The 18888-nt window shown below is 37.5% G+C and overlaps 2 protein-coding genes and 1 long non-coding RNA gene across 4 annotated transcripts in view; 1 reads left to right on the top strand and 2 right to left on the bottom strand.

Moving 5' to 3' along the window:
• Nucleotides 1-6857: 6857 nt before the first annotated feature.
• Nucleotides 6858-18888, bottom strand: part of LOC311094709 (E3 ubiquitin-protein ligase TRIM35-like) — a 50379-nt gene continuing 38348 nt past the window's right edge. The window contains exon 7 of one of the 2 annotated variants that reach the window (XR_014608709.1): nucleotides 6858-6931. The gene's annotated coding sequence lies outside the window, so the exon portion shown is untranslated. Of the gene's footprint in view, nucleotides 6935-18888 lie in introns of both variants that reach the window. The other variant, XR_014608710.1, reaches the window with a different exon arrangement.
• LOC311095374 (uncharacterized protein) lies at nucleotides 8399-11283 on the bottom strand (the record flags this gene model as incomplete). Its single annotated transcript, XM_084133866.1, has 7 exons — nucleotides 8399-8652; nucleotides 9653-9819; nucleotides 9916-10241; nucleotides 10358-10512; nucleotides 10594-10761; nucleotides 11087-11134; nucleotides 11227-11283. 7 exons carry the CDS (start codon nucleotides 11281-11283, stop codon nucleotides 8632-8634), a joined length of 942 nt encoding a protein of 313 aa, XP_083989992.1. The 3' UTR covers nucleotides 8399-8631.
• LOC311094718 overlaps nucleotides 17925-18888 on the top strand; it is a 49381-nt gene continuing 48417 nt past the window's right edge. The window contains exon 1 of the long non-coding RNA XR_014608712.1: nucleotides 17925-18397. This is a non-coding gene — a long non-coding RNA (uncharacterized lncRNA). The remainder of the gene's footprint in view (nucleotides 18398-18888) is intronic.

The following is an 18888-nucleotide window of genomic DNA, read 5'->3' as shown; positions in this document are numbered from 1 at the left end:
ACTATTGGCCGACGCTGGTCATGTGTGGGATGCTGGCCAATCGTGAGCCTACGTTCTGACGTACAACACAGAAGCGCTGCGCTGTTACACTACGTGAACTCACTTAGAGGAAAATGAAGAGTTGAATAAAGTCGTTATTTTTGCTTGTTTTGCGCACAAAAAGTATTCTCGACACTTGATAAACTTAAGGTAGAGCCACTGTATTCTTGGACTATTTTAACAATGTCTTTACTAACTTTCTGGGCTGGCAAGTTTCAATAACAGAGAAGCCTATGGAGGAGTGAGACAGCTCTCAGATTTCATCATAAATATCTTTAATATTTTATTTATCTTTAAATATCTTAATTTGTGTTCAGAAGATGAACGAAGGTCTTACGGGGTTGGAACAACATGGGTTAGTAATTACTGGGTTAGTAAGTTTCATTTTTGGGTGAACTAACCCTTTAAATACACAGTGATAATGAACTAAATACAGATAGTTGTAGGCATGCGCTGGTATGAGACTTTGACAGAATGATAATCTTATATTGTGATTACAGCTTTAAAATGTATGATTGAAACGATATGATTCGCAATATATAAAAAATAACTTTCTTTAAAAACAAAACATAAAACTTTGGCTCGATCTCATGGTGCAAATAACCCTATAGGTTGATTTTACTCCGAACCGTGCCTTTAAGCTCTGAACCATGAATTTGTGACTATTACTATTACTGAGATAACAGAAATAAAAATGCAATGTTCTGAAAAGCGGTTTTGAAAAGTTGTGTATTGTGCAAAGTGCTATACAAATAAAAGTAACTTCTAAAAAAGGTCTCACCAATGACAACTTCCTTTACGACCAGGCCTTGGACACCAATCTTCCCACTGACTAACGTGCCACAGCAGTTGTAAAAGTGCCTTTCAGCACTCTCCACACAGTGTTATCCAGGTCAAAGCCACCAACCAGACCCAGATAGGTAATCTGATACATTGTGAAAAAAAAAAAAAACATTGTGTAAGTGGTAAAATGAACTATAAACTATTACTTACTCCATCTGAAACCATATTTTCTAGGTTTTTAATATGGAAATTATTGTCATTGCCCCACCCGCACATTAGGGCTGGGCGGTATGACAGTATACCATAGCATGGTATATAAACTATATTGTGAGAAATCAGAGTAATTATAAAAATTTCCTGCCTCTTCCAAGCTTTATAATGGCAGTGAATGGCCGTTCCATTAATTGATAGTTAACAGAAATACAGCAATTCATTGTTTGTTCATGTTAGTTCACAGTGCATACTAAAGTTAACAAGTACTAATTTTTTTTAATTTGAATGTGTTAGTAAATGTTGAAATTAACATTAACACATTAATATATGCTGTAGAAGTGCAGTTCATTATTAGTTCATGTTAACAAGGTATTTTAATCAGGTATTGTATGGAAAGTCATAATTTTGGTATTGTGACTTGACACTAATAGCCTAACGTTGCAACTTTAATTTTAAAGAGGGAAAAGTCATGAGAAAAAGTCTTGGTTGAATATCATTTCAGAGTTAAATAAAAAGATACATACAATAATGCACACATATTAATATGTTTATTCTTGGCATTTTTATATTATTATGATTAGTTGAATGATTCTGAACACAAATTAGGATTTGGGTTTTTTGACAAACATAACACCAACATATTGGACCGCGTCGCCTTAATTCACAAATAGGCTACATGACAAACTATACTATTTTATATGTGTACGACAGTGTGCTGTTGATTTATAAACAAAAATATCATAATTTAAAACGGCAAACCAGCGAACTGCTATAGCCTACATTCAACTTTATTGTAAGTTATAACAGTAAACTGAGGAAAATATTAGCTATAGTTCAACCCCTTCCTCGATGAAATGAATAACTAAACGCATAATAACATGCAATATTGACACATAATGCTGCGTATTTCAATTATATGACTTTAAAATGCCAAAACATCACTTACCTGAATGTACACAGTCGTAAGGAAAGCAGAATAAATGGCGTCAGCTGGCCAGCGTCGCAGTCAAACTCGCGCCGTAGTCTCTCTCCACCAATAGGAGGGAAGATGCAGAGCAACCTGAGGTGTGGAACTTAGTGATGGGAAGTTCGGCTCTTTTCAGAGAGCCGGCTCTTTTGGCTCAGCTCCCAAAGAAGAGCCGGCTCTTTCGACTCCCGAAAGGCTCTTAATTTAGGATTTTTTGTAGGCCTTTATTTTACCATAACTTTGCAAAAATTAATGGTTTGTGTGTTGAAAACCCTTTCATGTACAGTGTTTTTATGCATTTATTGCACAAATTAACAACAAAACAGCAAATAAACAGCTCTGTTGTCATTGAATGCAAGTTTTTTAAACCTAGGGATCCTATATAAAGCGACGAGAATACTTTTTGTGCGCAAAAACAAACAAAAATAACGACTTTATTCCACTATTAATTTCCTTCTCTCTGGGCCTCGAGTCTTTTCACGTAGTGTTTTTGCGCAGCGTGTCAGTGTTGTACGACACACGCATCACACACATGACCAGCGTCGGCCAATAGTGAGCCTACGTGGTGACGTGTAACACAGACACGCTGCGCAAAAACACTACGTGAACTAACTCGAGGCCCAGAGAGAAGGAAATGAATAGTGGAATAAAGTCGTTATTTTTGTTAGTTTTTGCGCACAAAAAGTATTCTCGTCGCTTGATATACTTAACATTGAGCCACTGTAGTCACTTAGACTATATTAACGATCTCTTTAATAACTTTTCTGGGCCAGCAAGTTTCAATCCCTTATAAGCCTATGGAGAAGTGATCCAGCTCTCAAATTTAATCAAAAATATCGTCATTTGTGTTCCGAAGATGAACGTAGGTCTTACGGGGTTGAAACAACATGAGGGTGAGTAATTACTGACAGAATTTTCATTTTTGGGTGAACTAACCCTTTAACGTTGTTACGACTCGTTAACTTGCAGTGGAGTGCTGCTTCGCTTCACCCACCTCTCTGTTTTTACATAATGGTATGATCCCATATCCTCACATCTGATTGGCCGCGATGCGATTGCTGACCAATCAAAACAAAGTTCTGCCTTGAGGAAAGCAGAGAAAGGAAAAAAACTGGGAGCCGGCTCTCACTCGATGCGAGCCGGCTCTTCTGATTCACTACAAAGCATCGGCTCTCAGAGCCGCATCTTTTGCGCATGACACATCACTAGTGGAACTGCGGATGTTTGCCGCACTTGATTTCAGGATTCCTGTGTTTTTCCACGTATAAGCCAAATGTTTACCACAAGTCGGTGTTTCTCACTGTGTGCCATAGCTCAACCACATATGGTCCTCATGTGTTTGTTGTTATCTGGGCCATATACCTTATACAAAATCTGTTGTGAACCAAGAGAGCCTTTCCCGCAGATTTTAAAGTTATGGCAAAACAAATATGGCTACAATTTGGCCCATATCTGTTCAGCCATGCCACATCTAGGCCATATGTGCCAGATAATATCCACATGTGGCCCAAACGTAATTGCTATCTGGGATGTTCAATGTTGTAGCCATTGCATAGTTTTTGTGTGCTTGTGTGGGACAAGTTATTTAATACATGTTGTATTCTTAAATGAGTAACTTTAAATACTTAAAGGCACGCTGTGGAGAATTTGTGTTTTTGTCAAACAGTCGCTGTGGAATACTTGCACTGTCGTAAATACTCCTCCACCCCCCTACCTCCCACCCTGTACACCGGTACCTGCGTCGGGCATGGAACAGGCACGCAGACTCCGAAGACATGATTATTGCAATTTATCATAATAGTTTGCAAATTGTGCTTGTTTATTTACAACCTCTACGTTAGGCTTATTTATGTCCTGATATTTATGTGAGATATTGAAAACTGTTCTCATGATAATCGCAGGAATCAACGTCAACAGCGTCGTCTGATATCCCTCAGGACTACGTGATAAATACACCTCACAACACCTGAGTTCAGCTGGCAAACTAGTTCGTGAGGCAAGCTAGGCAATAAAACATAACGCAAAAAACACGTAAGAGAACGAGTGTTTGTTGTCTGTTAACAGCTCTGATAATCGAAAGCTAGCTAGACATATGTGGAAATTATTGGACTGGTCTAATTATCAGCAATGGATGAATGAACAGCATGTAAAAAAATGACATACTACAAGCAAGCGCAACAACATACAACATAGAATGCAAACAAGTTTACAAATAAGAGATTTATTTACTGGCCACTTCATGCGTTTTCTCAGATCGGATAGCTATCAGATTTATCAAAACGATTCTATTTACACCTGGTCACATAAATGTGTTTTTGCGAAACGGAAATTTGAAAATCAAAGACCGCAATAAGAGAGAGCAGTAACAGCCCTGGAAAGATCATTTCATTTCTTTACTTTTAATGATGATGATGATTGTGTGTTAAGCATCTGCGACTTACTTTCACTTTGATTTGCGATAGTTTGCACGTTGGCTTGATGAATTGATGCTCAGCTTCTCATCTGCGGTGATGCGTGTTCCAGCGCGTCGTCATATCTGGCAATAACATATAGCCTATAACACGCTCTCACACGTTTATTTTATTATTATTTATTTTTTAGCATTTTTGGGAGGAGTACAATTTGCATATGTGGTTTCAACAACCAGATGCACACTTGTCCAGTTTCGTCTGGAATGCGTCTCAGACCTCCTCCTGAAGTGGTTTGAGCGATCGGATTCAAATCCGTCTTGAATGCGTTTCGGAGGGCATTTACACCTGGTCTTTTCACGATCGTATAGCTATCCGATCTGAGAAAACGCATGAAGTGGCCAGGTCTAAACACAACAGCCCCCATGACAAAAACATACGCACGAAAGCCGAAAACAAACGCTGGTTGGCATCTCACGTCCATAGACAGTATATAAACGCTCACGTCCGAATTTGAGGAAGTGGTGGGGGAAGTGACGTATGCCGTAAAGCAGTCGAATTTTGTAGTTCTTTTTGTGGTCTGGTTACTACCCGAACCCCGAAGTTACATAGTGCCAGTAAAAGCGATACAGACCCCGTCAGGCTATGGCAGACGTGTCATTCAACCTATTGTAAGTCGATGTACCATCACAAGGGTCTTGGAAATATATTATGAAGGTTGAAAAGTTACACGGTGTGGCTTTAAATTTGCAGATGGAGAATTGTTATCCATGGGGGAATCGACGGCTTTTCCCAGCTTGTGGCGTACTTAAAAGTTGCCACAAACAACAAGGCTCAAACAGTGCTGCAAAGCTTCCTGTCTGCTGTACAAATATATGGTGTTCCCTCTAGAGTGCGTTCTGACAAGGGGGGAGAAAATGTAATGGTTGCCCGCTTCATGATAAGAACCAGAGGAGCAAACAGACATTCACACATCACAGGAAGAAGTGTTCACAACCAGAGGTAGGCTTGTTAACTTGTAGCCACATGAATAGCGTTTTCCTTCACTGAACTGATTTAAATTGAAGTTTGTTTTTTTTATGTAAGAATTGAGCGGTTGTGGAGAGATGTCTTTGACCAAGTAACAGACCTCTTCTACACCACCTTTCGTCGGTTGGAAGATGAAGGATGGCATAATCCGGACCAGGAAGTGGACTTGTTTGCCTTGCACTGGTCTTACATGCCACAAATTCAGAGGCATCTACAAGAATTTCAGAGTGCCTGGAATAGTCACAGTCTAAGATCTGCTGGCAACAGAACTTCACTGCAGCTTTGGTCAAATCATGAGAAGGAAGGCTCAAATCAGGTAATTATGCAGTGGGTTTAGTTAACTACTTTGCTTTTATACTTTGCTTTTATTTTTTTTTTCATTTATTATTTCTTCACTGATAATTTCTTCACTGAGTAAAAATGTAAACTTAAGTACTGATCAATTAATTTAATTGTTGTTTTTAATTAAGTTTTCTAAATGATTTATTCATATTGAAACTGTTGTAGATTGACATTGATGATGAAGTCAGGGAAGATATTCAAGGGCAACAAGCAGAAGGTGTTCATGTTCCTGAGTTGGATCTGCCTCGAGGCTTGACCGAAGAAGAGCTGGCAACACTACCAAACCCAGATGTACCTTTCTCAGATGCATTATCTGTCTACATGGAAACCGTTCTTGCTGTAAAACAAATGATTGGTGAATCATAGTCTTCTCTTTTAAAGGTTTAAAATACTTTAGGCAGAGATATTGTATATGTGCATATCAGAAAGACATTGTATTTGTTGATCAGGAATCACAGACACAGTAATATCTGAAAAAGCATTTCATTTAATTTTTTTTATGCGTTAACACGCTGTAAACAACATTTTAAACTCATTAAAGGTTGGAATTAACAATGTCAGTATGACGAGATTAACTGTCATGCATCAATTATTAATGTGTTAATGTTTACATTAGGTTTTTTTTTTTGCTAATGCTTTCAGCAATGAACAAATCTTGTAGTATGAACTTGACTGGTTATAGTGCATTGTCACTGAACAATAAAACAGCTGAAAAACTGTAACATTTCATGTTGTCAAAAACATAGTATTTTCAAACAACAATGCATTTAAACTCCACCCTAATGAAATTTACCCCATAATTTACTCACCCTCATGCCATCCTAGGTGTATGACGTTTTCCTTTCTTCAGCCAAACACAATTGGAGTAATAAATACAATTCTGACTGTTCATAGCTTTGTGATGGCACTGTTGTGATAAACAATTCAATATGAACTGCTAGGATTTTGTTAAATGTTACACCACATGTGTTTGGCTGAAGAAAGGAAGATGTTGTACACCTATGATGGCATGAGGGTGAGTAAATTATGGGGTAAATTTCATTCATGGTTTAACTATTCCTTTTTAAAGGGATACTCCACTTTAAAATGAAAATTTTGTCATCATATACTCACCCTCATGTTGTTTCAAACCTGTATGAATTTCTTTCTTCTGCTGAACAGAAAGGAAGATATTTAGAAGAATGTCAGTAACCAGACAGTTTCTGGTCTGGAAATATACTATGGAAGTCAATGAGACCAGAAACTGTCTGGTTACTGACATTCTTCTAAATATCTTCCTTTGTGTTCAGCAGAAGAAAGAAATTCATACAGGTTTGAAACAACATGAGGGTGAGTATATGATGACAGAATTTATTTTAAAGTGGAGTAACCCTTTAATGCACGTGTTGAACTACGCTACGCCAAATGTTGGTGCCCACAGTATGCCATTGCTCATGTGTGTTTTGAATGACTCGTAATTGTAATGGATGGGCAATTTTAACTAGGGATGTCCCGATCAGGTTTTTTTGCCCTCGAGTCCGAGTCCGAGTCATTTGATTTTAAGTATCTGCCGATACCGAGTCCCGATCCGATACTTCTATAATGCAAAAAAAAAAAAAAAAGAATAAAGAAGAGCGAAAAAAACAGATCCAGGATGTCCCTTATTTTTTATTTAATTCACCTTATTTTAACATTCAACAACTCTGTTAACAAACAGAGCACTTCTGTGAGGTAGCTTGAACAATCAAGTAATAAATAAATTCTTCACTTTTGGACTTTAGTGCAACAGTAAATATTTAAAAAAGTCTAATATATAAACAAATAGCACCTCAACTTAAAATATCCGGCAGGCATGTAAACAAATAAAAAATAAAAGTGCCACAGTGTTTGCAAAGCCAGTAATGTGCTTTTAGGAACAGTAACTGCACTCCTAACTCTTACGCCGGTTTCACACTGCACTGTTAGCAGAGCGTGCAGCGCGTATTTTTTTCGCCGCCCATGTTAACAGATTAAACCAGGCTTTAGAGCATTCACACCGCGCGCAGAGGTGGCGCGGCAGTGCGTAGCAGAGCAGAGCAGGAGTGCCGTGATCGTTTCGGCGCCGAGTCTATTTTTGCTGCGCCGCTTTTGCTGAATTAAAGTGACAATACATTGATCATGGCCAAAATACACCGCAGTTTTATCCAAAAAGTGCATTGATGATATCTATTGTGTTTTAAACAGTCAATCAAATGACCAACAGCAATTTAAAAAGAAAACAAATGTCCAAAAACAAACTTGTTGCCATAACAATAAAAACAAAGATGAACCAAAAGTTATATAAATGAAATTATTAATAAAATAAGCTTCTTGACAAGTCTTTTCTCTTAAATGTATTTGAAAACGAAAAAAAGCAATGCCAACTTATCCATTATAGACTCTGTCTGTACACAACCCGCGGTTCAGCCGCGCGTGACAAACGCTGCCAGTATGAAAGCAAAACGCGCGTGTCCTGCTCCTGCTCACCATATGCACTGCTCCTGCCTGCTTATGCTCTGCTAACGCGTGCAGTGTGAAACCGCCATAACTCTGTGTCACCGCATAATAGAGGTGTTAAAAAATAATGAGAATATAAATACATATATATATCCGAGTCCTGATCGGGAGGTAACGTCCGATTCCGATCGAGTCTGAAAACACGCGATCGGGCCCGATTTCCGATCACGTGATCGGATCGGGACATCCCTAATTTTAACACAATGTTGCAAGTGTTTACCTCTGGAAATATTTTCTCTGGTGCGTCATGAAGAAATTCGATTTTGGGCTGCTGCAGAAAGCCATGGGGTGGAATGGCTGAAGACCCTGAAGTAAACTCCAGCACATTCTCCAACGTCAATGGTGTACATTCTTCATCTGTAACACATGTAGAAATTCAGTCTAACAACTGTACTATTTGTGCCATTCCAAACAAGCTGACAGTGTATTGGTGGTGTGTATTTCACATTTTCAGTAAATAATTGTATATATATACAAATAACTAACTAAATAAATAAATAAATAAATAAATAAATAAATAAAGTAATCATTCTCCATGTAACTCGTTAAAAATGTGATTCGTTCAGGAGAAACCATGCTACTGTGCAATGTTTTGAGAAATGCAATGGTTCAGTATTGACAGAGCACAAATGCAAAATTTGCAAGTGTGTCTGAAATCTAATTTAGTATTAATACTGTTATTTAAGACAAGCAATGACATCTCTAACGGCTCTCTTCTTTTGGAACCGAGATAGAGGTAAGATCTCAATATTTGTGTGAAATGTCACTTACATTAACCTGTTGGATGAACCACTTTATAAAAGCAATATCACACTTTTAATCACATGTAAATATATAGTGAATACAGAAGCTGTGTATAAAACTTTATAGGACAAAATATGTAAAAAAAAAAAAAAAAATCTTTTATCTGAAAAAACAAAACATCAACGTCAACGTCATGTTGCAGCTAAAATACAAAAAACACTGTATTTAAGGGATAGTTCACCCAAAAATTCAAATTCTGTCATCATTTACTCTCCCTCAAGTTGTTCCAAACCTGTATGACTTTCTTTCTTCTGCTGAACACAAAAGAAGATATTTTAAAGAAGGTTGGTAATTAAACAGTTGCTGGTCCCCATTGACATCCATAGTATTATTTTTTCCTACTATGGAAGTCAATCAGTCGTTTGGTTACCGACTTTCTTCAAAATATCTTTTGTGTTCAGCAGAAGAAAGAAAGTCATACAGGTCTGGAACAACTTGAGGGAGAGTAAATGATGACAGAATTTTCATTTCTGGGTGAACTATTCCTTTAATGGGGTACTCTTCCAGCATAACTTCCAAATTTTGTTCGCTGCAGTTTAAGAAAAATGCTTACTTTGCAAAGCATTTCTTTAAAGGTCTCATCATCTACTTCATCCAAGGTTGCAGGACGGGTGGGTTTACCACAAACCTGGAGAAAGAGCTTTTCTGAAAAGAAATGTGGCCCCATTCCTCCATGAATTATACAAACTGATATCATTTGAGATATCTGCCTGTAGAGACCTTTGTGCAAAGAAAATTACCAAAATATTTTAATTAACTACAATGACTTAATGTTATGAAATCATTTTAAATAAGACCTTTAGTTCAAATGCTTACCTTCACTGTCAAGCCGCAACCTCTTACTATTTTCAGGGCCCACAAATATGCCAGACTGTTGGACAGCCTTAAGGAGTAATCTGAGGTACTCTCTAGTTGGACCACCACCGTCCACAGCCCCCTCTGCCGCTTTTGTATCATCAACAAAAATCACATCCAGTCTTGCTCCGAGGTTAAATCGTCGCCGACTAAAAGCCTGAACAGTGCTTCTCAGTATGTTGTGGGTATTGCCTTTATAATCCCTTACAACATTGATCTGATTACTAGTGGGACTATCATCATCTATCTTGGCTGAAAGGAGACTCAGTATTGTTTGGAGGTTGGTCCTGGAAAATAATATTATTATGAATGCAAATGATAAATGATGACATTGTATATCAAATGGGATACAGGTATAGAGGTGACTATGGGTTAACTGGTACTATAACATTTTAATTCATACTTCTGGACAGTCTCTTCCTGCTCTGATCGAGGGGAGAACGATGCCAGATGTTCATTAGAGGTGCTAGGTTGATCCAATGGGCTGACAGTCCCAGAATTATAATCATCTTTATCATAGTTGTCATTGCCATCAGGTGTAAGAATGGTCTGCATAAACTGATGAATTACATAAAACAGTAAATGACAAGCTAAGAAAGATTTGAAAAACAAAACAAAACATTTTTTTTGTAAATCTACCTCTGCATCTTCCGAGGAAATCCACTGGACAAAAAGTGTGGTTGGCCCTCTGATATTTCTTTCAAAAATGGTTCCACAGAGGTCATTTCTAAGTGGTGGTGATAAGGCTTCCTGAATATGGAACCATTCTGTAGCGTCCTCCACCTCTCCAACGAAGTCAAACAGTGCCTAGACATTTTGATTATTTCACATTTAAACACAGAAGACTTTGCACACCAAAAAAACAACAACTATAAAATAAAATAAACCTTACCAACCTTAATTGATTCACTTAAAATAAATTTCCTAGTCCTCATTAAGCCGCTTGGATATTTTACTTTTAGTGGCACACCATGAGCAAGTTCAGGTAAATTTGCCATTCGCGCTCGTCTCTCATCTATAGCCTAAAATAATGTAGGCAAGTTTCAAAATCAAACGGTAATGGTAAACAAAAAGTAAATGTATAAGGTCTTAAAAAGGCAGCAGCATCCTGATTTCCTTAACTTAGACTTACCTTTCTGCGTCTATTCTCAGATTCTTCGCTATTCATCTTTTGAAGTTCCTGAAACAAATTACAAATTCAGATTGTAATGCAGACAGAAAGATTACACAATGTCATCAGAGGATGTCTGTTATAAAGTTTACCCTACATACTTTGGCTTGATCTGCTATCAAAGACTGGTTATATTCCTCATCCTGCTCCTCACGCATCCTCCGCCATTCACTTAAAGATTCCTGGCAATATTTTGAGATAGGAAATTAAGAAATATTAAAGACACTCCTAAGAGCATCTACCATAAAAACTGTACCAAATAAATGTGGATGATCCACAAGACCACTCTCTTCTTCAGTTTGATGAACATTATATACAACAAGTAGCAAAAATATATTTTTTTGAAAAATAAGAAGCGTTTTGAAATGCTAATATTGTGAACCTACAAACTGATATTATGGCAGAAGAAAATGTTTGATGGTAGCACAAGCTCTTAGCAATGCAAACTTGAAATTTACCATGTCTGTTTTTTCATCTGTTAAATGGATGAACAGTTGGTCAGTATTTTCCTCAGTGGGTGACTGGTTGAGGAGTGAATCACTGTCTGAAGTATGTGCGAATCACTGTCTGAAGTATGTGCATTTAGGTGTTCGTTCTCTAATGTTGGTGGCAGGTGATTGGAACATTCAGTCCTAGGCCTTCAAAAACATGAAATTAAAATTTGTTTTCCTAATAAGAAACTGAATATTAAATCAAGATTATGACCAGTCAATTTTCTCCATACCTGCAGCTCTCAATGTGAACCTTAAGTTCATTGAAATTGAACTGTTTTTCACAGGCAAGACATCTCTCCATTGGCCCAAGCATGGGAGATTCACAGACAACCTTAAATTAAAAAAGCAATCTCAGAATTTTAGATAACTGTAAATGAAAATAAACTTAGTACATTACGATAAAAACATGTGTTGCCTAAAATGTAATAAGCATAGAATTTAGCAAATAAGTAATTTACTGTAGTTAAAAAAACAAAAAACAACTTACAGAACTGGACAGTTCTATGTCTTTTTGCATAGGACGTATGTAGATGACAGCATGTCCCATATTTTCTTTTAGAGTCTTAATTGTGTACCCTGTGTTTGGGCAAGGCAACACCACCAGATTCCTAGATCGGGTCATGTCTGATGTTTTTAAAATCTCAAATCCCCCACAGTCACCAAGTTTTGGATATGTCGTTAGAATGTAGTTTTTGAAATCTTCTGCATTATTTTCATCACCTGTAAAAAAGAAAAGATAAAGCAACATTTTTAGAAGCAAAACTTTTGTTTAAAAACTTTTGTCTATAAACAAAAACTTACACAATACCCACCAAAAAAATGTAACTTTTTTTCTCTCCAAGTCCTGTAGCTTCCAGTTCCTCCCTTTCAAACGTTGTTGGTACAACACTGTGTCATGCTTCTTAAGCAGCAGAAAAGTCTTGTGAAGCTGCTGCGAGGTCTTGCAGAACGACTACGACGACTTAAGGTCTCCTGCTTGCTTCTGCTCCATAGCTTGCCAAAAGTCTATTTACTTCAACTGTAAATTTGAAAACAATGTCAATGTAAACTTAACCCATAACAATGACATTTTAAAAATGCTTTGTTTAAACTGCAGCTATGTTGAAAAATAAAGTTGAACATATGACAGAAGTTTTTAGGACCTTAATAGACCTACATAGATATCCCACAGGAATTTGTGAGACTACAGCTGTGTCTGAAACTACTCCCGATCTCCTATATCAGTGTTTCAGTATAGGCGGCTCTATCAGGTACTGTGCAAGCAAATATCACCTGCAGAGACGATTGTGCTTCAGTTTGATGATGACTGAGGTCATGTTGGGCAAAAAAACAAAAAAGCTACTTCAAATGTACAGTGTGCAAAACTGATTTTCATTGACACACATTGCTTTAATGCGTTTGACATCTTTTGACCTTCTCTGTGAAACCACTTCTGTATTAACCAATCTGAACATACGGAACATATTTCATGTAGTTTTTTTGCCTTTGAAAAACAATACAGGATCAACTGTTAAAGAAAGAGGTGGTTGCTGATGCTCTTTTAACAGTGATCTAAGCGATGTTGGGTGACACTTCTTGTTGACGTTCAAAGTATTGTCAAACAAAACTGAGGCTAGCTAGACCCTCCCTCCTCCTCATCTGTGCACTAACCCCCCAAACCCCACCCTTAAATCCTTCTTGTCGGTTATTGGCTGGAACAGTTTGCTATGTTTCGTGGTGCAGATTAGCCCAGTTTGTTTGTTTTTCTTGCCGCTTGTGGAGCCTGGGCTGTCAACTGTTTTTTTTTAGTGTGTTCAGGGGACAGGCAGCTAGCAAATACTGAGGAGAAGTTTGCTGTATGTGACAAATGTTTTGGCCTAAAAACACGTGACATCGCTTAGAGCACCTTTAATTTACAATACATATTGTACAGGATAGTCCAGGACTTCTGTGGTTTGTTTTATTTAATCAAATGACATTAAATACTGCTAAAAATATTTTATACATAAATGTAGTTCTTAAATCCCCTTCTTTATTTATTTATTACATTTAGAAGGATGTCACGTGATAACAATATTCGTGACGTCATTCTACTCTCTAAATTGTCACATACTATATTTAATAATAAACTGAATCCCCAATAAAGCCGTTTTTGATTTTCTGTTAGAACAATATAAATAGTGAATAAACGCGACCCATTATACCAGCAATCACTTTCACTGACCTGCTAAAATCCTGATTTATAACTGTGACATGATCTGACAAAAATCACCTTACACCAAGGTTAAACAGTATGGAGCTATTCTTGTGCCAATAAAAATGAACGTAGCTTTTCAAGAAACTAATGAAAATATAAATTGAAACTAAATAAATTATCTCTAAAACTGAAAAAGAATAAATCGCAGGCAAATTTTTTGACTTCGTTTTTAATACACTGCATGTTTTGCTAACTATTTCTCATATTTCAATCGCTGATCTGAACTTACAAATGCGTTTCCAGAGTTTTCATTTACGCTTCTGAAGTTTTCGTTTATGTTCCCAGAGTTTTCGTTCGCCGTTCTGACACATTTTTCTCGTGGGGGCGGGGCTAGTAGCAGTGTGTTCTCATTGGTTACTGAGCTTTTGATTGATCTTCGTGACCTGGAAGTGAAGACGTCAGTGTTTATGTGTGGATGTGAGCGTCTGTAATCGCAGGTTTCTATTTTCATTTTTTAATATTTTATATTAAATATTGCAACCAGGGCGATACTTCAAAATAATTGATTTTACATATTACGAACAGAGACGTGGTCTGTGGTCAAGTCGTGTCTCTCCTCTTTTAAAAACTTTGCATCGCAAATTAATCAGCAATTGAGAAATTCAGGTTTAAATAGCTTTATTGGCATGGTAAAAAAAGGCTTTACATTGCCAAAGTTGAATCAGGCAGTGATTGACAGCGCTCTCGTCCTATGGCATCAGTCATTGACTGATACAGTACAGATAGGCTACTGTACAGTACTCTAGCTCAATGTTGTTTGGGGTGGCTGTGGGGAAATATGATCTAATCGAAGAAAATATGATCTAATCGAAGACTGTAACCGAATGTAGATAAACAAGTCATGTAATGATTGGGCTAACAGTTAAATCAAGACAACACAGCTCAGCTGTATAATGTTATGGGCTCTCATTGAGCTCTAAAATGCCTCTCCACCTGAAAAAAGCCAGTACTGTATTATAAATAGTATTAGTATAGTATTAAAAACAAAACAAAAATCAGACTTACCACGAGTAGGCTAACGTTATCCAGTATCCTCCTGATATAGCGACGATGACTAATGAAAAATATCATTCGTCTGTAGGCTACTATTCCTTCTATAAGAGATCATCTCAACAATATAGTGTAGCAGCAAATAAATACAGATATAAACTTAACATCACTAAAATAAAATAGAAAGCTGCGATTACAGACGCTCACATCCACACATAAACACTGACGTCTTCACTTCCAGGTCACGAAGCGATCAATCAAAAGCTCAGTAACCAATGAGAACACACTGCTACTAGCCCCGCCCCCACGAGAGAAATGTGTCAGAACGGCGAACGAAAACTCTGGGAGCGTAAACAAAAACTTCAGAAGCGTAAATGAAAACTCTGGAAGGGCATTTGTAAGTTCAGATCAGCGATTGAAATATGAGAAACAGTTAGCAAAACATGCAGTGTATTAAAAACGAAGTAAAAAAATTTGCCTGCGATTTATTCTTTTTCAGTTTTAGAGATAATTTATTTAGTTTCAATTTATATTTTCATTAGTTTCTTGAAAAGCTACGTTCATTTTTATTGGCACAAGAATATCTCCATAGACGCGGCGCGTTTCAGAAGCGTCTCACCGCGCCGCTTCGCTAAAGATAGGCGCCTAGTCTATTTTCGACGGACGCCGCGTCCAAGCCGCACCGTAAATAAATAAAAAAAAAAGTAAAAGCAGGACCTCAGCTTTTAATTGCACGTGCTTATTTAACACAATTCTCTCACATGAAGAAGACCGCATTTGTCAACCCTCGCGGAGTCGCGGCAAGTGCACACTCACAGCACCAGAGAGTAATCTTGACGGCACTTGCAAGAAAAATGGATAAGTAGGCTAATCAAATTCACAAATATTACACCATTTAAACATTATTAAAAATACATAGGCTATGAGTTACTAAAACAATATTTGTCAAAGAATACACTTGTATGTTCACAGTTTGAACGTTCTTGTTTCCATTTGTTTAATTTCAAGATCTGAGGTGAATTATCCATTGTTGCTTTTACAGCTACAAAGCTGGAGCACTAAACGATATTCAAAGTCACATTGCATGCTTTTAACATTAAATAAAGCACATATACACTACCTGAGATTATCATTGACACACTTTGTTTGTTGTTCCAGCCGCAACGTCGCAGAAAAAAAAAAACTGGGGGAGGGTGGGGAGGTGGGTTGAGGTTTAAAGCGGTAATTTCTTGCTTTTCAACCGCGGTAAGAAAAAATCCATACCGTCCCAGCCCTAGTGTAAATGAGAAAATTGTCTATTTCTGCAGATATATTTGTCTATATTAGTCATTTAAACGTACAGTATGGGATTTTTTCTCCACTAGGGGTCGCTAACCTATTTACAATAACAAAGGCGTAGTTTGATGACGCAACATTTGCTAAGAATTATGGATCTTGTCGTCAACGTCAAGCCGACCGATCTAATAATGTTTATGGATGACTGAATACATCAATGTTTTTATCATGACTGTGATATGAAGCAGTTCGGGATTGCTAAGAGACAGCTATCAGCTCCAAACCGCTCCAAACGCGACGAGAGTCCCACGGATATAAAAGGAATATGGACATTTCATTCTACCGAACTACACGCAGAATTACTACTCACAGGTCAGTTTATTAGACAAATTAAACTTGTGAGGTAACGCAGCGCTGTTTCACTTGGTCTAACATTACACTATCACACTAAACTGCATTTGAATGTGTTGAAATGTAACTTATGTGTTAGTTTGTCTGTACGAGACTAACGTTAGCAGTAACGTTAAGCTAGATCAACATTAGAATAACATACAGATCATATTCTGACATTTTATCATTGTTGAACTATAAAACATTGATTAGTTTTATGTAAATGTGCTCACCTGTTTAATAAAGTACATGTAGGAGCGGTTGAAGTCTCGGACGTGGAGCTCTCGTTTATATACTGTCTATGGGAGCTCTCGGCATCTCGAAAACACCGCGCTGATATTGATTCTCGTTTTAGTTCTCCTTTTTTATCCAAAGTCTGCTTGCCATGGCCCATAATGTTTGAACGAAACAACAACAGTGTGCAGATAGACATTGCGAACTACAGTGGTCCACGTCTGTCGTCTTGGTTACTATCAGAGGGCTCTGGTTCATAGCTCTGGTTACCATGGCAGCACGAGCGGAAACCAGGGACAACGCGGATATGACGCCATTGACTGCGACATAACGGAAATAAAGACACGGTCCGTGTCTTCGAATTAAAATATTAATTTCTCTGGATTTAGAAGTTAATTGGAACTGTCGGGATAATGTAAATACACAACTTTAAAAAATATATAACATAGATATTGTGATTTTTTATATTTTTAAAGCAAAAAAAAATACATATTGTGCCTTTAAAAAGGGAAAGTGAAACTAAGACTGCAGGAATACAAACCATCAACAAAACTGCGCTTGCTTAACGTTTTGAATATAAATCTTGCTGATGACGTTCTCTATTCCACTCCACATGTTGAAAATATTTGTGCGGTGTTGCTCAAGTAAGTTGACGTAAAATTATAAAAGCTTTCTGTCTGTACCGTCTTGGCTCGCTTTCATACTTTAGCTGTTATTCTCGTGCACTGACTCGTATGCTAAACTGAACTGCCGATCAGAGTTTTCTCTCTCATTAATGGCCCGACGAGAAAAAAACCCAAAACAACAACGTCCGACTGGACCCAATGGTGCAGAACACACCGAAAAATCTAAGTCGGCCGACGCTCAAAAAGGCCCCGACGGCCTACTGACGGCTTGGTGTATTCAAACATGTTATATGCAGATATAGCCAAGACAAAAGAGCTCTCACAGAAGCTACGAGAAGATGTTGTTTTATTACATCAAAAAGGCTACATGAACATTTCCAAGACGCTCAAAGTTCCTGCAGACCCAGTTGGCAGCCTCGTTTGTACGTTTAAATCGTGTGGTACCATAAAAAACCTTCCAGAGCAAAGAATTTCATCAAGGGGAACAAGATGTTGGAAAAGAGCAGCCGAGAAAAACCCTTGATATACTGATGACCTGATGAAAGTTGGGAAACAACATTTCAGTGCAGACTATAAGAAAACACAGAACAAGCATCGACTTGATGCCCAGACACCTCGACGAATGAGAGATCGTGAAAGGCTGGCTTGAATATATGCTTAAAGGGAATTTAGATATGTGATGTTTATTATAATCTATGAGAAGATAGTTTTTCATCAAATAAATAAAACCTTGGTGAGGATTAGAGACTCATTTGAAAAACATTAAACAATCTTGATAAATCCAAACTATTGACTGCCAGTGTATATGAACTAAGTTCATCAGTGAGTTGCAGGTGTTCATGCATGTACAGGTGGCTGTTTTCTTTGGCATGAATGAAGTGAACTTGACCAACTGTAAACCCAACCCTGTTGATGAGACACTGCCTGAACAGGTTTCCAGTGACAAGTCAGTCAATTTTCTTTTCTTTTTCTTCTAGATAACTTCTTTACATAAAGATATGGAGAAAGTGAAACTGGATCAACGAAGGTAATCAATGTTTTACTTGGATTAAAAGGTTCAGTGTGTATTGACTAATTCACTAAAGCTTGGTTTGGTGGTGGAAGAGCATTAATAGGCAAGAGATAATGTTCCATCATCCAGTCCTTATTACAAAACAAATCCCAAAAGTGTGATCAGGACCATAACACAAAGCTAAAGGTAAGGAGTCAAATGAAGGTGTTTATTTTAATTTATTTTTTGCAGTGACTGGCTGACTGTACATTATTCTACTTATAGTTGAGATCATTTATTGTGAGATGGCACTGAGTGATATAAGAGAAACTAGCACAGCAGGAAATCAGAATAAACTTTAATGCCAAGCAAATTAATTAATCAAGGGGTGTGGATCTTGTCAGTTTTGGTCTCATTACCTTTCCTCTGCTTTCACCATCAGGATAACTTTCAGCTTTGTACAGATGTTGTTTTTGGTACTGTATAGATATGATATAGAGTATGCAGAGAAGTTTCCCTAAAACATG

Source organism: Abramis brama (genome assembly GCF_963993115.1).
Source record: "Abramis brama genome assembly, chromosome: 13".
Classification (NCBI taxonomy): Eukaryota; Metazoa; Chordata; class Actinopteri; order Cypriniformes; family Leuciscidae; genus Abramis; species Abramis brama.
The sequence above is the reverse complement of the archived record's forward strand: the minus strand, read 5'-3'. Positions and strand labels throughout refer to the sequence as shown.